This window comes from Sciurus vulgaris (assembly GCF_902686455.1).
Source record: "Sciurus vulgaris genome assembly, chromosome: 5".
NCBI lineage: Eukaryota > Metazoa > Chordata > Mammalia > Rodentia > Sciuridae > Sciurus > Sciurus vulgaris.
The window spans coordinates 22,989,420-23,013,642 of NC_136465.1; the positions used below are offsets into that span (position 1 = coordinate 22,989,420).

Below are 24,223 nucleotides of genomic sequence, written 5' to 3' on the forward strand. Positions count from 1 at the left end.
AGTCCATGGCCAATATCATTCTTAATGGAGAAAAACTGAAAGCATTCCCTTTAAAAACTAGAACAACACAGGGATGCTCTCTTTCACCACTTCTATTCAACATCGTCCTTGAAATACTAGCCAGAGCAATTAGACAGACTAAAGAAATTAAAGGAATACAAATAGGAAAAGAGGAACTCAAGCTGTCATTTGCCGATGACATGATTCTCTATTTAAAGGATCCAAAAAACTCCACCAGAAAACTTCTAGACCTCATAAATGAACTCAGAAAAATAGCAGGATATAAAATCAATACACATAAATCTAAAGTATTTTTATACATAAGCGATGAAACATCTGAAATGGAAATGAGGAAAACAACTCCATTCACAATAGCCTCAAAAGAAAAGAAATACTTGGGAATCAATCTAGAGGTGAAAGATCTCTACAATGAAAACTACAAAACATTAAAGAAAGAAGAAGACCTTAGAAGATGGAAAGATCTCCCATGTTCTTGGATAGGCAGAATTAATATTATCAAAATGGCCATACTACCAAAGGCACTATACAGATTTGACACAATTCCAATTAAAATCCCTGTGACATTTCTCACAGAAACAGAAAAAGCAATCATGAACTTCATCTGGAAGAACAAAAGACCCAGAATAGTGAAAGCAATCCTGGGCAGGAAGAGTGATGCAGGAGGTATGGCAATACCAGACCTTAAACTCTACTACAAAGCAATAGTAACAAAAAAAGCATGGTATTGGCACCAAAATAGACAGGTAGACCAATGGTACAGGATAGAAGACATGGAGACATACCCACATAAGTACAGTTATCTCATACTAGACAAAGGTGCAAAAAAACTTACAATGGAGAAAACTTACAAATAGAGAAAAAACTTACAAATGGTGTTGGCAAAACTGGAAATCCATATGCAGTAAAATGAAATTAAACCCCTATCTCTCACCCTGTACAAAACTCAACTCAAAATGGATCAGGGATCTAGGAATTAGACCTGAGACCCTTCATCACCAAATAGAAGAAAAAGTAGGCCCGAATCTCCATGACGTTGGCTTAGGACCAGACTTCTTTAACAAGATACCCATAGCACAAGAAATAAAAGTAAAAATCAATAAATGGGATAGATTCAAACTAAAAAGTTTTTTCTCAGCACAGGAAACAATCAATAATGTGAATAGAGAGCCTACAGAGTGGGAGAAAATCTTTTCCACACACACTTCAGACAGAGCACTCCTCTCCAAAGTTTATAAAGAACTTAAAAAACTTCACACCCAAAATACAAAGAACCCAATCAATAAATGGGCTAAGGAAATGGGCAGACATGTCACAGAAGAAGATATACAGGTGATCAACAAATACATGAAAAAGTGCTCATCATCCCTACTAATTAGAGAAATGCAAATTAAAACCACACTAGGATTTCATCTAATTCCAATCAGAATGGCTATTATCAAGAACACAACAATAATATTGTTGGCGTGGATGTGGGGAAAAAGGCACACTCGTACATTGCTGGTGGAGTTGCAAATTGGTGCAGTCACTCTGAAAAGTAGTTTGGAGATTCCTCAGAAAGCTTGGAATAGACCCACCAGTTGACCCAACTATCCCACTCCTCAGTTTATACCCAAAAGACTCAAAATCAGCATACTACAGTGATGCAGCCACATCAATGTTCATAGCAATTCAATTCACAATAGCTAGATTATGGAACCAACCTAGATGCCCTTCAATTGACAAATGGATAAAGAAGCTGTGGTATATATACACAATGGAATATTACTCAGTCATAAAGAAGAATAAAATTATGGCATTTGCTGGTAAATGGATGAAGTTGGAAAATATCATGCTAAATGAAATAGGCCAAGCCCAAAACACCAAAGGCTGAATGTTTTCTCTGATAAGTGCATGACAATATATAATGCAGGGTGGGTGGCAGCGGGAAGAGAAGAATGAAGAAACTTTGGATGGTGTAGAGGAAAATGGGGTGGGAGGGGTGAGGGATAGAAAGATAGTAGAATGAAACAGACAGTATTACCCTATGTATATGTATGATTATATGAATGGTGTGAATATACATCATGTACAACCATAGAAATGAAAAGTTGTACCCCATTTGTGTACAATGAATCAAAATGCAGTCTGTAAAAATAAAAAAGATTTTATTAAAAACATTTTAAAAATAAATAAAAAGAATAAAAAAAACCAGTTATGAGTGTTCAAAAACTCAAAATAATCAAGAAATGTGTTTTTCTATACCTGACCTTCAATTACTGACCTTACATCCCATCCACATGATGCTAATACAATAAATGCAATCTCTGCACTACCAAGCAAAATTAGTCCAAATCAATCACATCTTCATCATGCTCAGTTCAATTCCTTCATGAACTTCTGGCATAGCCCACATGCCAGCCTTTGATGCAAGGCATTTATGCAAGTGCCATTCTTGTTTTAGTGAGAAAGGGTGCCTGTGTCCAAGTTTGTGTCACTGATCAGTGTTCCACACAAGCAACATAACTGGATCCACTGATGGTCATGGGCCACTTCCTTAGTCCCTATTACCATCAATATCTTTACATGACAATGGTAGTCATCACACAATACTCCCAAATCTGCCTTGTCTACACCGCAAGACAGAGTCTTGTTTTTTTTTGTTGTTTTTTTAATGAAAGTGTCCTTGGTTTGCTTGAAATCATCCACTTGATTGTCAGTGGTTATGATCAGTGATATGGCCACTCTCTTATCAGGCACTACAGGATCCCCTCTGATTTGTCTTTTACCCACTTATTCAGCTTCAACCCTCCCCCACATGCTCTCTAATCCTATTAGGAGGATCTCAACTCCCTGGTCATGCCATCCTCAGACATCCTCACACATGCTGCAGCTTCTCTCGGAATCCAGCTTTCATTATTTCCCCATCCTGCTAACTCCTACTCATCCATCAGGACCTGGTTCACTTCACTTCTTAAGCAAAACCATTCTTTGCAGATTGGGTTGGCTCTTTTTATATCAGATTGTAAAACATCCTATAGCTCCTCCTTCATAGCAATTGTTAAAACTCTATCTGTTTTCTTTGCAAAATATAGTTCCAATAAAGAGTTAGAGTGGGATAAGGTTTTCCTTAATCTATTACCATATTAGCATAATACGTATACACTAGATAAATGTTCATGGACTGACTTCTTAATTAATTGATTGGGGGTATAAAACACTTTCCTTGAATATTTTGACTACATGTTATCAATATCCTAAAAAAGAACTGCCATATCATTTAGAATACTTAATTCCATTTCTGGGTATCGAACCAAAGTGAATTACCCCAAATTAAAAGGAAAAGCTCATATAATAATAGTATTTATAACATAACAAAGTCTTTTTTTAACACTCCATAATACAGAAATGAGTAATTAGACCATTCAAAGGTAATTAATATTCATTAAAAATGATGTTAACCAGTGATGTGAAAGAAAATATAAAAATATGTGAAGAGGAAAAATATGTGTCTCTGTGTGTGTACATGTGCATGTGTGTGTGGTTCCAATTAGAGGAACAACAGAAAAGTCTATGCATTTAAACTAAAAAAGAATAAACCAAAATATTAACAGTTGCCAGTAATGATCTGAGTGATAGGTCTCTCGTGGGTGAAGTTTCTCTTTTGCATTCTTTCTATTTTCCTAACTTTTCCAAATTCTCCATCCATCATCTATAATGGACACAAAAATAATAAAGTATTATGTTGATTTCTTCTGTTCCTATTTAGAGTAAAACACATGATCACCAACAATCTCCTACAGTGGATGATACCAAAACCTGATCTTCACAGACATTTGAAGAAGAAAAAACAGGAAAGATATTTATGTTGGATGTACATCATGACATTCTGTTATTACTACCAAACATTTTTGTTGAAACGAGATACATGATTGATTTAAGCAATTGAAACTTTAAAACCCCCCAAGGGCCAATATTGTGCACATATAAATCTGTTTTGAAGGTTATTGTGGTTTTTATCCAACAAACAGTGGAAACAAAAGAAAAATAATCTACTAAAGAGTATATTTACCATTTTAAAGAAAGGCTGAATGTCTTTAATCCAATGGGAAGTGATGGATCTGGAACATGCTCTTTGAGAAAGAGGCAAGTGGAGAAGAAACACCACACTGAGACAATGCAGTCTACACAAATCTTCCATCTCCTGCAGGGTTAAGCAATGACCTTTCACCTAAACAAAATAAAGAAGGTAAACCAGAGAACAGCAGCCTATAAAACTGCACAATAAACTTGCAGAACCACAATAGCTAGAAGCCACACTTTTCCATGCAGGAATTAAAGCATTATTACTGCATTCTTCATTCTGCATGTTGAGACAGTACTTTCCTTAATGAACTTGACTGCATTTATACATATTGGAGATGAAGTATAAAGGAAGTTTCCAGCTTAATAATTGTTAAAGTAAGACATTTTCCAGGATTTTCATTTAAGCCAAAGTTCACATGAATTGATCCAGCTACTAATAAAGTCAGGAACCCACAAGACTCTGCATGGATGGAGCCACACCTTACATGTTCTACTTGCCAAAATTTTAAATTTAAATTTTTAAATTTTAAAAGTAATATTGCAAGTTATCAGGGTGAGGACACTACAATGGCAATATTTGACAAACATACCCAGTAATAAGAAGGGTAAAGAAGTGAATATCACAGGACAAGACGTCTATCTTCAAATGTTTGCATGGTTGTTAGGGAAGCAAGAGTGAGACTCCATTAGGGCCCCTCCAGAGGGCTAAACAGGTCCAATGGTTGGAAGTTGCAGAGAGATTTGACTTACTTTCTCATTTTTTATGAGAATGATTTAAAATAGCATACCAAATCATGTAGAAATGCTTCATACATATTTAAAGAGATATTGAGCCAGGCACTATGGCACATACTGCATATCTGTAATCTCAGCTGCTCCCAGAGGCTGAGGCAGGAAGACCGCCAAGTTCAAAGCCAACCTCAGCAATTGAGCAATGCCCTAAGCCACTTAGCAAAACCCTATCTCTAAATAAAATATAGAAAGGGCTGGGAATAAGTCTCAGTGGTTAAGCGCCTCTGGATTCAGTTACTGATACAAAAGAGAGAGAGAGAGAGAGAGAGAGAGAGAGAGAGAGATTGAAGGCAAACAAAAACAATACTGAGGAAATGATAATGATCCCTGGTGCCTTTCTGAAATTGTGAAGGATAGAGATAAAACTTCATTTTTTCCTTAATAGGAACTTTTGGTTAAAATCACCCCAGTACTCAGATTGCATACAAAATAGTGTACACACGGGTATGTGAGTGAGTCTGCATATGTGTGTGCGTGTGCATACAAGAGTACATACATGTAGAGATGAATGTTTAGTTGTAGAGGAGATCCAGGCTGGGTCACAGATTCTTGACCTTATTAGCCACAAGGAAGGTTAAGAACTGTAGTACCTCTCCAGTTAGGGTGATATCAAAACAACACAGGAGGCATGTTCTCTCCAGACTGTGGTATTGTGGAATTTGCACCAAAAAAAAAAAAAAAACCTGAATTTAATCCGTGTGGCTATTTAGCTCCATTGGTTTGAGGAATGTTTTCTGGAATACCTGAAACTCAGTCCGTGTTCCCATAGGTGAAATAGGAATAATAATGCCTGCTGTGAAAGACTGTTGTGAGGATTTATTGGCATGATGAATACAGATTTCAAAACATGGTAGCAGAGCAGGCTTCCGCCACATGCTAATACCCCTTCTTGTTTCCCCTCCCACTGCATGATCTAGACTAAACGTGTACTAGGTGAAACATCTGTACAGTGAAACACTAAATCACAGAGCAACACAGCAGATGTTTCTTTATTAATGCAAGTTCTAGGGCTGTTCCTCTAGTTGAAGCTTATATAAATAAGGGGAAAACATGAGTATCAAAGGGAGGAAATGGTGGATGAACATTAACAGAATATCAAAAGTGGAGCGGAACAATGTTTCCCAGGAAAGGTAAAACAAGCTCACCTGTTGGTTGTCACCTATCTGAACAGAGGAGGTCTTCTTTCTGTTTTCTAAAAAGCGATGATACATTCCCAAAGACCACGAACATGAAGTAACACAAAGGACACTTCGAATGTCAGATCCTTCTGGCCAGACTTGCTTAAGCAGAAATAGAGCCTCACGGGCCTGTCACAGAAGCAAATTGTAACATGTGATGGCATTTAGTTTTCTAAAAGCATATGCTTATCCATAAGTAGTCTTACTAGAATAAACCATACAGAAAAGATGGATAAATATGACTATAAAACTGTAATTGTAAAACTATAAAATTATAATTGTTTCTACTAAAATACTATACAAACAAAAATTTTAAGTGGGAAAATAATTTCAATAAAAATTTCAATGAAACTATTAAAATGTAAAGATGTAAAGAGCTCCTGTAAATCAGTAAGAAAATGTTTAAGCCTTTAATAAGGCTATAGTTCTCTAATGAAAAGCAGATATTATAAAAATATAAAAATGTTCAGTCTCTTTAGTAACACAAAAATAACTAGTGTATTTTACTTTCAAGTTAACAAAGTACATTTTAAAGTTAATAAGCAGCACTAATAATCACGTGGGGGTATCATTTCTCTTATACTTTGCTAATGAGAGTGGGAATATTTACAGGGTTAATGCAAGGGTATTTGGAAATACATATAATTATCATTAAATTGTTAATAGTTTTTGATTGATTATCCAAGTTCTAGGATAAGTGAATAAACCAAACTGTACACCAAGATTTACACATCAAGATGTTCATCAAATAGTTATTTGTAAAACCTGGTTTTCAAATACCTGATGAATGAAAACGAAGAAAATATGAATAAATGGAAAGTTGTCCATGTTCATGAATTGAATAATTAATACTGTGCAAATATCCAGGCAACAAAGCAACACATATTCAGAGCAATTCCCACCAAAATTCAACATCACTTTTCATACATCAAAATATCACCTTGTATTCCATAAGTGTGCATGATTATGCACAGTAAAAATATTGACAGAAATTTTAAAAATTGTTTTAAAATTGTAAAGGACAGGAATACTTAAAGGGACAATTTTCAGAAAACAATACTAAAAGGAAAGAAGAAGAATCCTTTGATAAATAAGTGGTGAAGTGGGAAAAGTACCAAGTACAAAGGAGAATGGTCAGGTCCCTTCAAGTCAAACACAACCTCAAAATTGTAGGACTCACCACCCCTCAAACACAGAAAAATAAACAAATAAACACACAAACAAAACACTGTTAACTTGACAGATGGAAAATGGCATGATTAAATTAAGACTCTTGACACACCCTCAATCAATATCATGAAAATGCAGTGGAGAACTCTTGCAAAAATCAAAATTCCAACATAAATTAACTGAGACAAAATTTCACATAAAATTAACTGAGGAAAATCTCATTATCAATAGCAAAAGATAACAACCACCATAAAGCACAAGAAATCTAAGTCTATAATCTAAATAAGGCTCACTATACTTAAGTAAGCGTTTATGAGCTGAAAATGATCTTGATTCAGCAACTTAAAAATTAGGGACGGAATTGGAAAGAGAGAGAAAATGAATAAATTTAATTAGTTTAATTCAGTAAAATAAACTTAGAAAATGTGATGCTATCCTGAAATAAAGAATGTATTACAAGATGCTCAACAGAGAATAACAAATTTAAAATAAAATAATAAATAGAATAATAAAATTTAAAATGTAGTAAGAGGCATTGATGAGAGATATGAAACAATCCAATGACATAAAATATGAAGAAAAAAGGTCAGAGAGGAAATAGTGGAAATGAAAGACAAAGATGGAAGATATTTTTACCATCAGGCACTAAGGAAAAAAAAAAAACAATACACAGTTTAATATTTCCAAAGATAACCCAGCAAAACCCTATCAAATCTTTAAGGACCAAATAATTCCAAAGATCTATAAATTATTTCACAATATTAAATAAAGGGAAAACATTCTTGTTTTGAAGCACATAAAACACAGATAATTACAGAAAAATATCCCTCAGATACACCAATTCATTAATGAATTCAATTAGACTGGAGAAAGCAGTGTTCCCCATAAAACAGGACTAAGACGATCTGCCTGTCTATATATCATCTATCTATAGATAGATATGTGCACATGTATATACATATATATGTACATATATATATGCTGTTAAAATGTAGCCCTAAGCTTCTATTTTTGAGTATTTTATCATAGATGCATGAATATGCATGTATAGATATATTCATAACTTTTTTTCTTAGCTTTATTAGTACTTTCTGTGACATTAATAAATTTCCTTACATTGAAGCAACTCTGCATTCCTGGTATAAATACTATTAAGTCATGGTGTATCACTTTCTTAATATGGTGTTTAATTCTGTTCACTAATACTTTGTGTAGAACTTTTGCATTGGTGTATCTGACCTGCCTGGAACAACTCGTCACTATAAAAATGCCAATTCTCTCCCAGCTGAATTTACAAATTCAATATAGTCTGCTAAAAATACCAATAAGATATTTTTTGACATAGAGAAGTTGAGAACAAAATTTCACATGGAGAAATAAACATGCAAGAATAGATTTGAGACCACTGTAAGAGAAAAACTATGTGGAAAGCCTAGCCTAATGAGACATTAAAAAATAACATGAAGTCTTTATAATCAAAACAGCATCGAAGTCTCAAATAAAATAGGGGAATAGAATATAAAGTTCAGGATTATTCCAAATACATGAAGACATTTAGTATACAAGAAAGATGTCATCTCAAATAATTGGAGGAAAGACAAACTTTTTAACAATAGGCACTGAGTAGTCATTTGAAAACTTAAAAATTATATCCATATTTCATACTACACACAAAAATAAACTTCAAAGGGATTATTAATCAAAATGTAGAAAAATATAAATATGAGAAGAAACCTTAGACAAATTTCTCCTTTCTAGGTATAAGAAAAGGGTTTCTAACAATGACTTTAAAATAAAAAAAAAAAAAATCTCCCCACAAAAGATTAATAGATATAACATTAAATATTTTTAAGTACATGACAAAAAACACCATAAATTAAGTCAAAACACAACTGATGCATTAGGAGAAAATATTCATAAGTCTTTTATAGACAAAGACAATATTGTAACATAATAAAATGCTTAAAATTCAAATCCAAAGCACAGCACACACCTATAATCCCAGTGACTTTGGAGGCTGAGGCAGAAGGATTGTGATTTCAAACTCAGCCTCAGTAACTTAGCAAGGCCCTATGTAACTTAGAGAGACCCTAACTTCAATAAAATATAAAAAAGGACTAGGATGTGGCTTGGTGGTTAATTGCCCCTAGGTTCAAACCCTGATACAAAAAAAAAAAAAAAAAAAAAAAACACACACACACACAACAAAAAGCCTGCAAAAATTAGGTGTTTATTCCTTATTCCATAAGGAAACTTGACAATACCTACTAAACTATATCTCCACTTATCTTTTCTTTCAGCAATCCCATATCTAGAGTCTATTCTGAAAATAAACCTCCAACAGTACAAAATACATATGATGTTGTTATTCATTAGAGTAATGATTTTATTAATAACAAAATAAATCCTATTTACATGAGATTGTCTAAAACAATACAGTACATCCACTCCATAGTTATATACTATGCAGCTATATAACATAACACTATATGTACAAACTGCTTTAAAATTATTTTCAAAACATGCTGTTAAGTGCAAAAAAAAAAAGAAAAATACTAAGTAATAGTTATATGATATTGCAGTAGGTAGGCAAGAAAAATTAACTTGAATAAATTTGAAAATGGTATATGGACATATTTAAGAGCTACAAATAAAAATATCTGTGCCAAAATTCTTTAATCTGCTTAGTGAATGTTTCCCACAGGATAATGTTAATAATTCTAAAACTACTATATGTGTATACTAGAATTGAACAAATAAGTGTGTGTATTATAGATAATGAAAGCTGGATTTCTCAGAATTTGAGAAAGAATGACAGATAAAGGGAAGAGTAAAAATGAACCAATGGAATTGAATGGGAGTGAAAGATGATAGTATGACCACATGATATTTAATATAGAAAGGTAAGTAGGTAAACATGCAGGTGGGAATACAGATCATTAAAATACATTCATGTGCACACCCAGGAATTAATATACATATATTTCCAAACTCTATCTTCTAAAAGTCCTAGTAGCAAGGATACTCCATTAGCAATGAACAGAGTTCCCAGATCTGTGCTTCTCACTGCCATTTTCCAATAAAAACAACTTGAACTCCTAGGAGAAATGATTAATTTCAGGGCTGGGACAGGGAGAATACAAGACAAGACCAGAGCATTTGGGGATTTCAAAAACTAAGAAAGTGACCTGAAAGATAAGAGTTTTGTAGAAGGCAGATGACAAACTAGAGGAACTTCCAATGTTCAAACCTGGAACTATCTAAGCACTAAAATAATTATATAATACTGGATTTTAACTTATAAAATAAATACCCATTAGTCCACACTGACATAAGTAACTAACCAAATAAACAAAAGAATTGCAGGATTGGGAAAGCTCTTTTGCAATAGAATTCCAGTTTTGGAACACAGGAAAAAGCAAAATAGAAAATCAGCATTAGGCAAAAATATCCATATAACTGCAGACAAGTTTCACGGGCTAGAATTAATCAGCAAAAATGCAGGGGAAAAACAGAATTTGCATTGTCATAAAGAATATTACCCAAGATATTTATTAACTCTAAAAGGAAGATAGCGACTTCACAGGGGAGGTGGGAGAGCTCTCAAGGCACCAAGCAACTTAACCAGTATTAAGACATATCAATATCATGAGCTCTGCTATCAGGCCCTAAGAGGGCAGCATAAATTCAGCAACATTCTTGCTAAAGCTGCCTAACCTCATTCCAAACAGTAGAGAATATCAAGCAGGCCCAAACTGAAGGCTATTTTAAACATAACATCAATACTCTTCAAAACTGTCAAGATCATGAAAGACAAAAATGATTACAGACTGGGAGGGATCAGGGAGACCTAACAATTAGGTAAATGTGGCATCCTAGATACAGTCCTGAAACAGAAAAAGTACATTAGTCACAAAATAAGGGAAATTCAAATAAGGTTTGAGCTTAGTTAATAGTACCATACCAATGTTAATTTCCTGGTTTTGATAAATGCACATGGTTACATTAGAAATTAAAATCAGGGAAAGCGGGGGGCCAGAATTATGGAAACTCTACACTATTTTTAAGCTTTTTTATAATTAAAAAGTTAGTGCAAATAAAAAAAATTAAGTTTTATTACCTCTTCCATCATATTTTTCCATTTTAAATTTCCCAAAAGAGGTTCTAAGGCTAAAACTCTGCATTCTTCCAACTGTTTAAGCAGGGTTTTGTAAGTATTGACAATCTTCTCTGCATTCTGCAAGACACAGAAGAGTTAGATAAATTGTCATAAATAAAATATATAATTATTTTCCAATTACAGAAAATCAGATACTTAAGATATAATTATAATATACTTTCAATAAAAAAAGAAACTGTACTAACGTAATTACAAATGGTCAGCAATGTTTTGTAAGCCTGCCAAACAGCACTCTTTTATCTTTGCTGGGAAAATAATGCATTATATTTTTAATGATTTCATTAAGCTGTAAATAAGATAACATAAAATTCATTCATTTTAAATGTCCAATTCAAGGTTGTTAGTAAATTTACCAAATAGTGCAAGTCATCACAAGCTAATTTTAGAACATTCCCAACATCCCCCCGCGAAAAGCATTATTTCTGTTTAATGCAGTCTACTTCATTATGACAAATTTCAAACATAATGACCATTTAAAACATATTTATCAAAATAAAACATGTTGTACTAAATGAATAGCAAACAGTGTAACCTCTCCACAGGTACCGGTCACCCTAGCAATAGCCATTACCAACATTCCAAGTGTTCCTCAATTGAATTAATAAAATGCATTTCATTGTGCTCTTAATTCTATTTCAGGTAGACCACAATTAATTGATGAAATACCTCTTTAAAGTCCAAAAAATTAGGAAATAAATTATTTTATCGTAAGTAAAATCCTCTAATTAAAAAGAGTTCTTAAGGAGAGATTGGCCAGGATGTTTGTAGGACACTCTTAAAACAGATTCAGAAATCACTCTAATAGAATAAAATGAACTAATTACCAATACTTCCTCCCTCCCAATATGAAAACAAATGCCAGGGCTGTTCCTGCTCACAGAAGGCAGCCAGAGGTAGAAACAGTTTAATGATAGGAAAACTAACTGAAGCAAAATAAACTATTTTAATATTTTATGATAGTCATCTGGACTTGTTCAATAATTATGAGGGTTGTGACACAATTCGCAAAAAGTGATAAAAGTTGATTGACCCCAATTTTTTTGCGATGAACCACAGAATGATCTTCCTATTCAGAATTCACAAGTAGTGAAAAATAAACAGAAACAGATTTATCAAGTAGGTACACATTTTTAACTCTGAGAATTTCAATGAAGTAACAAATAAACTTATCTCAGTTCCTTTTTTTTTTTCCTTATTAGCCTGCCCTATTGTGTTCTCAGAAAAGGCCACCATATTAACTATCATTTTAGTAGTATATCTCAGCAATAGAGACACAACTTTTGACTCCAATTTAATGCATTTTCTACCTTTATTAACCTGGAGTCAATAAGGATATTGGGGCTGAAGTCATACTGTGTCCTTTCAACTATCTTTTCTCTTACTCATTTGATGTTGATAATGAACAGATTGCTTATTCAAGTATCTATTTCCTCATCTATAAACTATAGATGATACTAACAACTACCTTATGGAATTATTGCACAGGTTAAATAAAAATCATTCATGAGAAGTGCCAAGCACTATTGAATATCATTTTCTATTAGTACTATTTATTACTATGATAATGATCATTATTATTAATTTTCTATAATTCTCTGTTAAACCCATGATAATTCCCAGGTAGAAAACTGAGTCAAGTCATTTAGAAAATTTCATAAAATTCTAGAACATTGCCTTTTTGATATAAATTACCTCCTTGAAAAATATCCAGTTGTTATAATTGCTTGGCATAAAGTATGCATAAAGTCGGAGAATATCCGATGATTGGCCTGAGAAAAGCACAACATTGACCTCCATAGACCAAGACTGAATGATGAGAAGGTTGAGAAAGTGTGTTTGCAGATGGTTCAGGCCTTCGTCTGCAACTACCAGGAAATATGGGCAATTCTCTTCCAAGAAAATGTTCCACTCTTTTGATAAGCATCGAGAAAATTTAGTGCAAACATTGATGGTGGTGTTTTTCTGAAGATGAAGAATTAAAGCAGTCCTCAAAGAAAGAAGTTCAGGGAAGTCGACATATGCATACTGAGCATCCTGTGGAGGAGGTGATGCAGTACATTATTTTGAAATGATCACGTAGTGTTTTGCTACTGTAGTTGGTTAAGACATACCACTAGTGACATTACGGGACTAAAATCCAACACGGTTTTGTTCTGTCATGTAACCTGGGAACAGACCCTAAAACTTGGACTGGCATTTCACACAGATATGCCATGTATTACAATTCCGATTTCAAAATATGTTTTTCCCCTGCAAAGCAAATCCATAAGACTCAGGGTTTATCTCAGCTTTTTCCCCCATTATCTAATTCTTTTCCTCTTCAATCTCAATGCAAAAGAGAAAAGGGATGGGAAATTATGTAAAAAGTGGTAGACAGGAATTATCTGGAATGGACCACATTGCTCTAGAGAACTGGTTTAATCCATTATGACCTTCCTTAAGCAGCAAAGTTTTCTCTCAAAAGACCAAAATTTGCATAGCCAACTAGATTGTAAACGTTAAACCAGAACCCTAGCTCTTTATTCAAAATATTGCCAGCAGGCAATCAGCAACGTTCAAAATTATAATGATAATGTGGGTTGCAAAATGATTGAACAGACTCATACCAAACTTCTTAGGTAGTTACCTTTTGGAATAGAATGAGGAAGGGGTGGCAGTGGTTATAAATTGAAAACTGTTAAAATTATATTAATTATATCTGTAAAAGAACACTAAGTAAGTTTCTCTCAAAGGTTTTTACTATAGAGCAAACAATAACCAAGCAGGATTAGTGGGTTTACCTGGGCACAAATACGTTTTATTTTGTGCTCAAAAATAAACTTACAGATGAGTTTTGAAGACAGAAATAGTTCTTTGAGCTGGAGGATTACAACCCAGAAAACAACTGGGCTACTGATGAGATTTCTCATCTACCCTCAAGAATCTGCATATCCTTACAATAAAGTTCCATAATTGCAAATTAAAAATATAAGGTTAAATGTGATGATTTCTGAATACTAGGACTGTGGCTAATACTTCTTTTTTTTCCCCCTTTAAATTTTCTGAACTTTAAAGAATTCATTTTACTTGGTAATAAAAGAAAAAGATTATAAAATAATTTAAACAATTTTAGTTATGGATCTCAAATCATAGAAGAACTCAACTGTCAAATTACCTTGAAGAAAACTATGGCAAAATGCCCTCCTTTACTATTAAGATCCACAAGATAGCGTTCCACCAGGTAGAAGAAATGGAGATTCTGTCCCGGCTTTAACGATTTCTCACATATACATGTGATAAGTAATGAATCTCCATCAATAAGAAAAAATTCAGATTCAACAAAATCATTGAATAAACTGGAATACCTAAAATGAAAAAAAAGAATTAAAACAGAAATCACATATAAATTAAATAATGACTCAAAAATGCGGTGACATTGTTATTAATCATTCATAAGTGAGTTAGCTGAATTCGTTTAGTTTCATAGCTGTCTACTGATGTGTTATAATGCATAGATATTCCATACATATGTATATATGTATACACTGAGTATATATGTATATATGATACACAGGGATAGGTCAGAATAAAGCCAAATAGATATACAGAAAACAGGAAATATATGAGTTCACAGCTCTTTACAGTGACAAAAATACTCACTGAGCTTTTGGCATTTGTTCCAAAATGAACTGTGATAATGTCTCCAAAAACACTGTGCATTCTTCTATAAAGACAAAGAGAGTGGATTATTTTCAGTCCAACTTTTTAAAGGGGGTTATTACTTGAGAAAACAGAAATTGTGATTCAATTATTTTAATTCCATTAACTCTGCATAGCTTATATTTTAGAATTCTATAACTATTTTAAGTTGAAAATTACCCATTCTGCTTGCTGCTGTGTTTTCAATCTGAACTGGCAAATACTAAATATCATATCAAATGCCCTTTCCTCTGGTTCCTTTAAATGGCAGTTTTAAATAAAAATGGCAGACCTGCAAAGAAAGAGAAAAAATAAGAAAGTTTTTATTCTATCAACAAAGAGGTACTGAATGACTACTTTGTGTCAAGCAAACCATTAGGCACAGGAAACACCAGAACACAGGAAGTACCAAGTCAATATGCTGTTAGTTCTCAAGGAGCTCCAAAACTATCAGGAAAGATAGTTATTAATCACATAATCTCATAAACAACAGAAAATCTCAAAAGTGACAAAGAGATCAGAGCAAGCTTTCCTAAAGAAGTAATGCTGGAGATGATTTCCAAAGGATTAAACAAGAACTAAGCAAAGAAGGAGAAAGTAGCAATTCAAGAGGGAGCACTAGAACACCATGTGCAAAAACCCTGTAGCATGAAGGTACACAGATGGAACTGTTCTTAAAGAAGCCAGTGTAAATGCAGTGGGGACAGTGAAGCCAGTTGTGCTAGAAAAATCTCCAGAAATAGGAGGGCATGCAGAGCACTTGTGGGTATGTAACAGGATTTTCTCTCCATTCTTGAATAAAAGGTTAGCCACTGGTCTATTTTAAGCAGGTGACATTATAATGGCTTTGCATTTTGAAAAGATGACTCCAGTGATAGTACAGGGAATAGACAGGATGAGAGCAAAGTTCTTGTTAGTAGAGCAGAGAGAGAGTCACTGTTTAGGACAGTAATGATGGTAGTTTGATCTAATTGCAATTTGATGGGGAGTTGAGTGAAGAAAGTTGGAGACATGGGGACTTTTTTGAAGGTCATTTACAAGGTGAGCTTGACATCATTTGGTAACCCATCAGATATGGATAAAGAAGAGAGAAGAAGGGCATTGTGGAGAATGAATCAGGATTCTAGCTCATGCCATGGGATGGATGACAGATAATTCCCTCATCTGGAAACTTTGTAATGAAAACTTGTAACCGTAATGTCAGGTAATGATTCTGAGTTAAGTTGGGGACAATCTGAATACTGCAGACTTTGGAGACTTACCAGAGGGTATGTTATGTAAGTAATTAAATATGTAGGTCTAGAAGTCAAATGCAAGGTCTGAGCTAGATCTGACTATTTAAGTCATTAATGATAAGGAAGGCCACTGGCATAGATTAGTTTGCTTGGACAGAGGGAGACAGCTTCATGGAATAAGAGAAGGAACCAAAACTCCAATTTTGAGGATTATTAATATTTAATAAACAGCAGGAGAAAGGAGGAAGAGTCTAAAAAGATAACAGAAAGAACTACTAAAGAGGCAGGAGAAAATGCACTTATGCATCTTGTCATAGAAACAAAATAGGCATGTGTCATACAGTGTGTAAAGGTTGTTAACATTAAATATAGATAGAGGACAAATGGATGAATGTGTAGATGTAGATTACTGTTTCATGACATGAAGGAAGAACATATAATGGTGATGTACTCTGATATTAAAAATTGAAATTATGTTAAAATTAAAAAGAAAGAATGTATATGATTTTAAAATTGAGAAAGTTTGAAGAAAGGAAATACTGTGCCCTGGGACATTTAGAGAACACTTAAAGGAGACATAGTAAACACTGTCACCTGCTCACCCAGTTATTGTCTTTTTCAATGATTAATAGATTATCTACTCTTCTCCAGGTATTGTACTTGAAGCAACATAGGCAAGTATGTATGGACAGTGGTCCTCACATCCTGGTGGGTGTAAAGGAGAATGAAGTCAAACAATGCAGGATAAGCGGCAGATGAAGAATTTTATGGAAGCAAAGATGTTGCAGGTAGCAAATCAGCACCAGTCTAATACACAGAGATGTGGAGCTGCATGACAACTTGGAGACTCTGCAGGTTGCTCTACATGGCAAAGCACTGACTGGAAGTGAGGTTGGAAAGGCAGGTACGATCAGACTATACAGGGTCCTGTGCCCAGGTAAGGAGTTCAGACATTTTCCTGAAAACTTGCTAATTGCACATAGCGGCACTGTCTTCCTTCGGTTCTCAAGTCCTACCCAGCTCACATGGGAAAAGACCAGTGAGTCAGAACTGAACAAGCAAGAGAAAATTAACCCTGGGGATGTCATAGAAGAAAAGAGAGCTTTGGAAGGGGTAGTGTCTGACTCCACAAGATTAAATAGGCTAATTTATAAGTTCCCAGACATTCACAGCACCCTTAGGGACTCCAGAAAATTTTTTAATGGAACTGCTAGGACTTAATAAATACCTAATAATTCCATATATTAAGTACTTCACACCAAACAAATTAAGTATTTATGTCCTGACAACTCAGAAAATATTTGAAGAAATAATACACTTAAATTGAAAAGAATAGCATAGTTTTCTATAAAAATAACCATAACTTCTAATGAGATGTGCATGTCTGTTGGACACAGCACTATTTTTCAACAGCTGCCATGGTGGCAGAATAAAACCCTCTTTACTCTGACAATTAAGGGATTCCATAGCCTGCCTGCCTATACTTCTGTCACATACCCCCAAGAAGCATGTCTACTAAACTCTACACCAAACACATACATGCCTTAGTATTTATAAAGAATCCGTGGTCCTTATCCATACTTCTCTCTTATTTCAGGGAGAGACATGCTGCAGAAAAGATAATCTACCACCTGTACACCTATCATTACTACTGAATGAACATACACACACACACACACACACACACACACACACACACACACACAGAATCCCCAGACACCAGAGGCAAAAAGAAAAAGAAAATAACTTAGATGAATAAACATGATTGAGGAACAGAATAGATCTTCAAAAATCTCTAAGTAGCATTGTCAAAGAATCAAAAAGATATTATCACATAAAATACTATAACAAAGAAAGAAACAGAGCAAGTGTTTATAAAAATTAAAAACATAATTTCAGAAAAAAATTAATGTTTAGAACAATACAATGAACCTGTTGAAATCTCAAGTTAGTGATCTGGGGATTAAAGGCCGGGAAATTTCTTAGAGGACACAAGTAAAAGGCAAAGAGATGTTTAAAAAAATTGAAAAAATACTAAGAAATACAGATAATAGATGAAAAAGTTCTAAGTGTAGAATGGTAATTCCAGAAAAAGAGAGCTAGGATTCTAAAATGGATGGGCAGAAAGTTAATCAAAGATATATTTTCAAAGCAATATAATATTGACTATAACTAAAGATAAAAAACAGACATACTAAGTTTTCCCAAGTACTAAGCAGAAATAATAATCAAAAAGAAAACTATACTTTAGAGTTGCAAAACTCTACAAACAAAGAGAGAAACAGAGAGTTATGAAGGAATGAATTCTAGAACATGTGTGAATTAAACAAACTCATGAATACTATTGACAGATGGCCTGGGTTTTAATCCTGGTTCTCAAGCACATTCTATAGTTCTGTTATTTAGACAAGTTATTTTCTTTGTGTTTACTCATCTGTAAAATGAGACAATAATATTACTCCACTCCAATTGTTTTCAAGTTATTTAAATATATGAACTTATGTATACAAATGGTTTACAATAAGTGCCTGGCATACGGTTAGGACAAATTGAAATAAGCAATATTGCTGAATATTTTGATAAAAGAAAACAATGTTTTCAAATTTCTAGAAACTAGAATTCTTTATCCAAATAGACTTTTGATTCATTGAAAAGGCAAAACAACATTAACTAGACTAAGTCAGCAATTTCACCAAACATATATATTAATGACAATTTTATGAAAGAAATTACAGAAAATGGAGGGCGGTGAAGATAATCAAGTAAAAATAAAACTATGTGTGATCCAGAAATTAATTAAGGAAGTTACAAAGCAAAGGGAGTCCACACGATACTTTGAATTCAGGAACGTTCTATTTCAAATAGTCGTCTCCATGATCTAGAACTGCATTTCCTAGTCAGGAATTTAGATTGTTTCTACAGTGAATATTGTATTCATAAGCAATATTTTATAAGTGCTCTTTTTATTGGTTTTCCACTTCTGACAACATAGAAACAATTTTGCAAGAATTTGATTCATATCACAAAATCTAGAAAGCAAAATAAACCTTGATGATATAAAAATAATTATATAATAAATTAGGGGTCTAAAAGATGAATAGAAGAATACATGTTAAGTTCCTCATCTTTCACAACAGGAATTTCAGAGAAAATAAGCATAATATATGGAAAAAAATTACTTCTAGAATCAAGAAGTTCTCCTGCCTTTATTACAAGTACTGCACCATTGGATTACTAAGCAGTGGCTAAGGGAGAGATAATCCAGCTAAGAAACAGAAGAGGAACTATAGAATATCACCATTTACAACTTCTAACGCATTAACAGATCTTAGTATTTCTAGGTGACAGTAGGACAAAAATAGAAGTGTCTTCAACATCCCTGAAAAACTCTAGCCCATCTCCCGACCTCAGTCAAAAACCTGAATCTGATCAAGTCTGTAGGAGTAACGACTAACTTACAAAACATTTAGAGGACAGAGAACCATGTTAAGTGACTAAAAAAGGACTGGGGAAATCTCTACAGGACACACATCTTAACAAATAAATTATAAGGAAATTAAAAGAAACTTAAAAAGCATGTCACCTAATCATAGTGTTGTCAGAATCGCATTTGCATTCTGATTCAAGAAATCTTATGAAGGAAGCACAAAAGAGGAAGAAGGGAGGGGAAGGTGAGAGAAGGGAAAACCTGGGTTATGTATTGAAGCAGAATGATGAAGTCGCCTGATTGGAAATCTGCCCAGAGAGCCGATTGGACCCAGAGAGCTGATTGGTCCCCGAGGGCAGAATGTTCAGAGGGTCTCCAGGAGTCCACCACCTTAGCATACAAGCCCTGTATAACCTCCTCCCCTTGAGAGTAGTAGGACTGTGAATGTAATGGGACAGCCACTCCCATGACTAGGTTACATTATGTAATAGATAACTTTATGGCAGACAAGGGAGAAAGTCTCCTGCTGGTTTGGAAGGTATAGCCACTTTGTAAGAGGGCCAAGTGACAGGGACCAGAGGGTGGGTTCAGAGTAAGCCCAGCCAACCACCAGCAAGTAAACAGATCAGCCTTGTGCTAAAAATCTGAGGGAGCACCCAGGGCCTGGGAGGAGAGGACAGACCTGGCAGACACCTTGAGTTTGGCAGAGTGAGGTGGGTGCTGAGCAAGAGGACTCTATTAACCTGTGCCTGGACTTCGGATCCACGGAAAATGTAAAAAATAAATTCTTATTGTTTTAAGCCACTAAGTATGTGATAATTCCTTATGCAACCATAGAAAACCAATGCCTGCCTCTTGGCACCTGAAGGCATAGACCTTGGGGCGCTCCATCCCTGGTCCTTTTTCTTTCTTCCCTTTTAGCATGGGATCTTGCTAAATTGCCCAGGAGGCCTCAGCCCACAGAGCTGCTGGGATTACAGGCATGCACTCCACTCCAAGCAGTGCATGGAGTAAGACATAAATTGTCTCAAGTCAGTGAAATGTAAGGGTGCTTAGGAATCATTTGGCATATCTTATAAAATGCAGGTTGAGGTTCTGCATGTCTAGAGCAGGCCCAGGGTTCTGTATGGAGGAAACATACTTACTGCTGTCAATAACCAAGTTCATCAGATCAGACTTCCCTTAGCTGTTCCTCAATAGCCCAGATTCCCCTCGAAGAGGATCCCTCAAATGCTCATACTGGCTTCCCTTTCCAAACCTCTGTGCGCACCTCAACTACCCCAACCCTTCCCTCTGCCTCTCCCCACGCGCAGCCTCTGGGGCCCATCGGTCTGTGCATCGCAGCCTCTCCAAGTCCAGTGGGCGCCCCACTCGCTCCCCGAACCCTACACCACGGTTCCAGGGCCACCTCCCCGATCGATCCTTTCAGAAGTGGAAGAGACCTCCACCCTCCCGCGGAAGACCTCCGCTCCAGCCCTTCCCTAGGGACATCCCTCACTTTGACACTCCCCATTTCCTAGCTGGTGCTGAAGCACCTCTCTTTCCTCACCTCGGACTGGAATCCTCGGACCCCAGACTCGGGACCCGGGATCCCGATCCCGAACCTGCAGCGTCCAAAGAGTCCCTGAACTGCGCGCCTAACCGAGGGAAAGAGGAGGAGAGGAGCCGGAGCTGAGCTCGGGTGGAAGTCCCAGGACTGAGCGCAGGTGAGCCTCAACGTCGGACTGGGCGCACCTACGCCCCGCAGCCTGTCTTTATGCCTAGGGACTGGGTTTCAGTTTCTTTTCTCCTCTCCGACTCTCTAGACTTTTAGTTTCAGTTTCCCTTCATCAAGAACTGTCATGTATATCTAAATGGAGAGGGGTGGTGGGGAACTGGCTGAGCCGATTTGGCAAATGTGGCTTTTAACATTCTTCTCTTCAATCTCAATTTTAAGATAGAAAAAGCAGAGGTAATATTAAAGGGCATTGAAATTTAGGCATAAAAACAGAGGGAACTGAAGCAGAGAAATCTGGGGACATCTCAGTGGGATAAAATCAAGACGTGGTTGACATAGAATATAACTCTGTGGAATCTGAAATGCCAGGTGAGATGTGGGGACTGTCTGGACCCCAAACTGATGATTACTGTTCTACTTGTAAACTTTATTTGGAATAAGAAATACCATTTTAAAATCAAACTGAAAATGCAGCATGCTTACTTTTAATTTCGGTCTGGGTGCTACTTGCACTTATTTTATTTATTTATTTATTTTTTACTTGCAATTGAAATTTCAACAATAGGCACCTGCTTCCTTTTTAGTGACCTGATGTGCTTCATGTCAAGAATGCTATTAATATGCAAATATACCGGAATTCTAGGAAGGGTTTGAGGGAGGGGGAGTAGGGAATTTGGGTAATTCTGGTGACCACGGGAAGTCACAGGCTGCTGTGCAAAGAAAGGAACAAGCAGAGCCCCAGGCGCTACTGCACAGGGAAACAAGGGAGAGAACTGTAGGTGATGCCTTTTTAAGCCTTAAATCGTTCAAGAAAAAGATGAGGATGGGGAAGATTGTGAGCAAGCTATGTCGTTAGATTAAACACCTTTGTGTCTTTCCACAATGTCAGAATTTTTTGAATAACAATAAGTTCACAGGTGGCACTGCTTCTGGCAGGGACAGTGTACAAAATCCTTGTGGTTCATCTGATCGATGAGTTGGGCAAACACAAGTTCTTTTATTCCAGTCTTAATTTCTAATATCTAAAACACTCAAGTCATACATCACACTTTTCACAATTTGTGTGTGTGTGTGTGCACGCGCTACAGAAAGGCTAATAAAGGGTTAAGGCAGCCACAGGGATTGGAGAGACTGAACTGACAGCAAAGGCAGATACCAAATGCAAAGAGTCCCTGTAGGTAGTCAGGTAAGATTACAAACAGCCAAAGTTCAGGGCACTGAGCTGTCAGAGCTCAGGAACTAATTCTATTGGTGCAGACTGAGGGCAGTTTCAGCATCGGCCTAGAGTTTCCACTTTTGAGGCGTCAGCTTGGAGTGGGCGGTGCTTGTTCTTCACAGGCAGGAGTTTGTTCTTCACACTGCTGAAGCCCACGGACAGATTCACAGGTTTGATGCTGTGGCAATTTTCCTGGGCAAGTCTTGTAAGGAATGACCAAGTGTTGGGGTCAGTGTGCCTCCAAGTTTAGTCTTGGGGTGCTCCTCCTTTTGGGGTCTCTGGTGAAGGGATTGCTTCATTTAGTGGTCTAGTGCCTTCAATTAGCTCATGGGTTCATTTTTCCGATTTGAGTTTTATATATCCTTGTACCTGGATGCATAAGTTCACTGGTGGCCATTTTTATTAGCTTAATTAATATCAGTTTCTTATCAGTTTGTGCTAGGTAGATGATGACTACTTGTACAAACGAGGAGTAGAGTCTTTCTACCTCAGTACCTAAACTAAAAATGAAGCAACTTATGGCAAACTATTGCTTTATAGAATGAAACAACTCAGGGTTAGGCACAGTCTGAGAACTATTGTTCTATTCATTGCATGGATATTCTATTCTGTTCTATTCTATACAAGTCCTGCACTCCAGAGAGAAGAAAGGCATTTCTCACATCCATCAGTATTTATTTACTTACTTGTATATTGGAACTGTGTCATGTGCTTGTTAATAATTATATTGAGAAAGAAAGTAAAAGAATTGGTATTTAGCATGTGATCTCTCAGAAGTCATCCTATATTTGTATCCATCCTTCACTAATATTTCTAATGTGGTAGACTGAATTATGACCTTCCCCCCTCCCTTCAACAGAGGTCAATGTCCTAATTCCCTGTTAGGTTTCATAGCAACATATACTTTGGGAAATAGACTAAATTAAGTACCTTCAGATGAGGAAATTATTCTGTATCATCCAGGAAGACCCAAAATAATCATAAAGACTTTTATATTAAAGAGACAAGAGTCAAAGAATGCAATCTGATGACAGAAGTAAAGAAAGTGACAGATTGAAGATGCAGGAACAACCACAGAGCAGAGAATCAGATGGTCTCTAGAAGCTGGCAAAGATATGGAAACACATTCTTTTCTAGAGCATCTGGAAACCAGCTTTATCACACTTTGGAGCTCAGTGAACAGTAAAAGAATAAACTTGTGTTGTTTTAAGCCACTAAGTTCATGATAATTTGCTGCAGCAGCCATTAAAAACTAATACACTATTATAAGCTAATATAGTAGGGAGCTAATGCATATTTTCTAGCAGCAAAAAACAATGGATTGTGTTGCAACAAGAGGCAGCATTCATTCAGGAGGCTACTATAAGCTAAGCTATTTGCTAATATCCTTGCCTTTATTATCTTATTATCATATTCATTCTCAACAGTTTATGATCTGTGTGCTATTGCTTTTGTCACTTTATAGATGAGATGAATGAGGATCAAGTGGATAAAACAGTTAGAAATTGATGTCAAGATCAAAACTTGCTCTAACCCCAAAAGTATTT

At 35.6% G+C, this 24,223-nt stretch overlaps 1 protein-coding gene across 3 annotated transcripts in view; it reads right to left on the bottom strand.

Moving 5' to 3' along the window:
* The window catches only part of LOC306662811 (putative ATP-dependent RNA helicase DDX60), a 100,402-nt gene extending 78,907 nt beyond the window's left edge, over positions 1-21,495 (bottom strand). For 2 of the 3 annotated variants that reach the window (XM_079142939.1, XM_079142941.1), the window contains exons 1-9: positions 21,293-21,495; positions 16,919-17,021; positions 15,262-15,373; positions 15,043-15,106; positions 14,558-14,747; positions 13,096-13,437; positions 11,344-11,460; positions 6,021-6,182; positions 4,070-4,228 (exon numbers count right to left, since the gene is read on the bottom strand). In XM_079142939.1, coding sequence (XP_078999065.1) covers positions 4,070-4,228; positions 6,021-6,182; positions 11,344-11,460; positions 13,096-13,437; positions 14,558-14,747; positions 15,043-15,106; positions 15,262-15,265 — 1,038 coding nt within the window. In that variant the 5' untranslated portion in view covers positions 15,266-15,373; positions 16,919-17,021; positions 21,293-21,495. The remainder of the gene's footprint in view (positions 1-4,069; positions 4,229-6,020; positions 6,183-11,343; positions 11,461-13,095; positions 13,438-14,557; positions 14,748-15,042; positions 15,107-15,261; positions 15,374-16,918; positions 17,022-21,292) is intronic. The other variant, XM_079142940.1, reaches the window with a different exon arrangement.
* Positions 21,496-24,223: the final 2,728 nt, after the last annotated feature.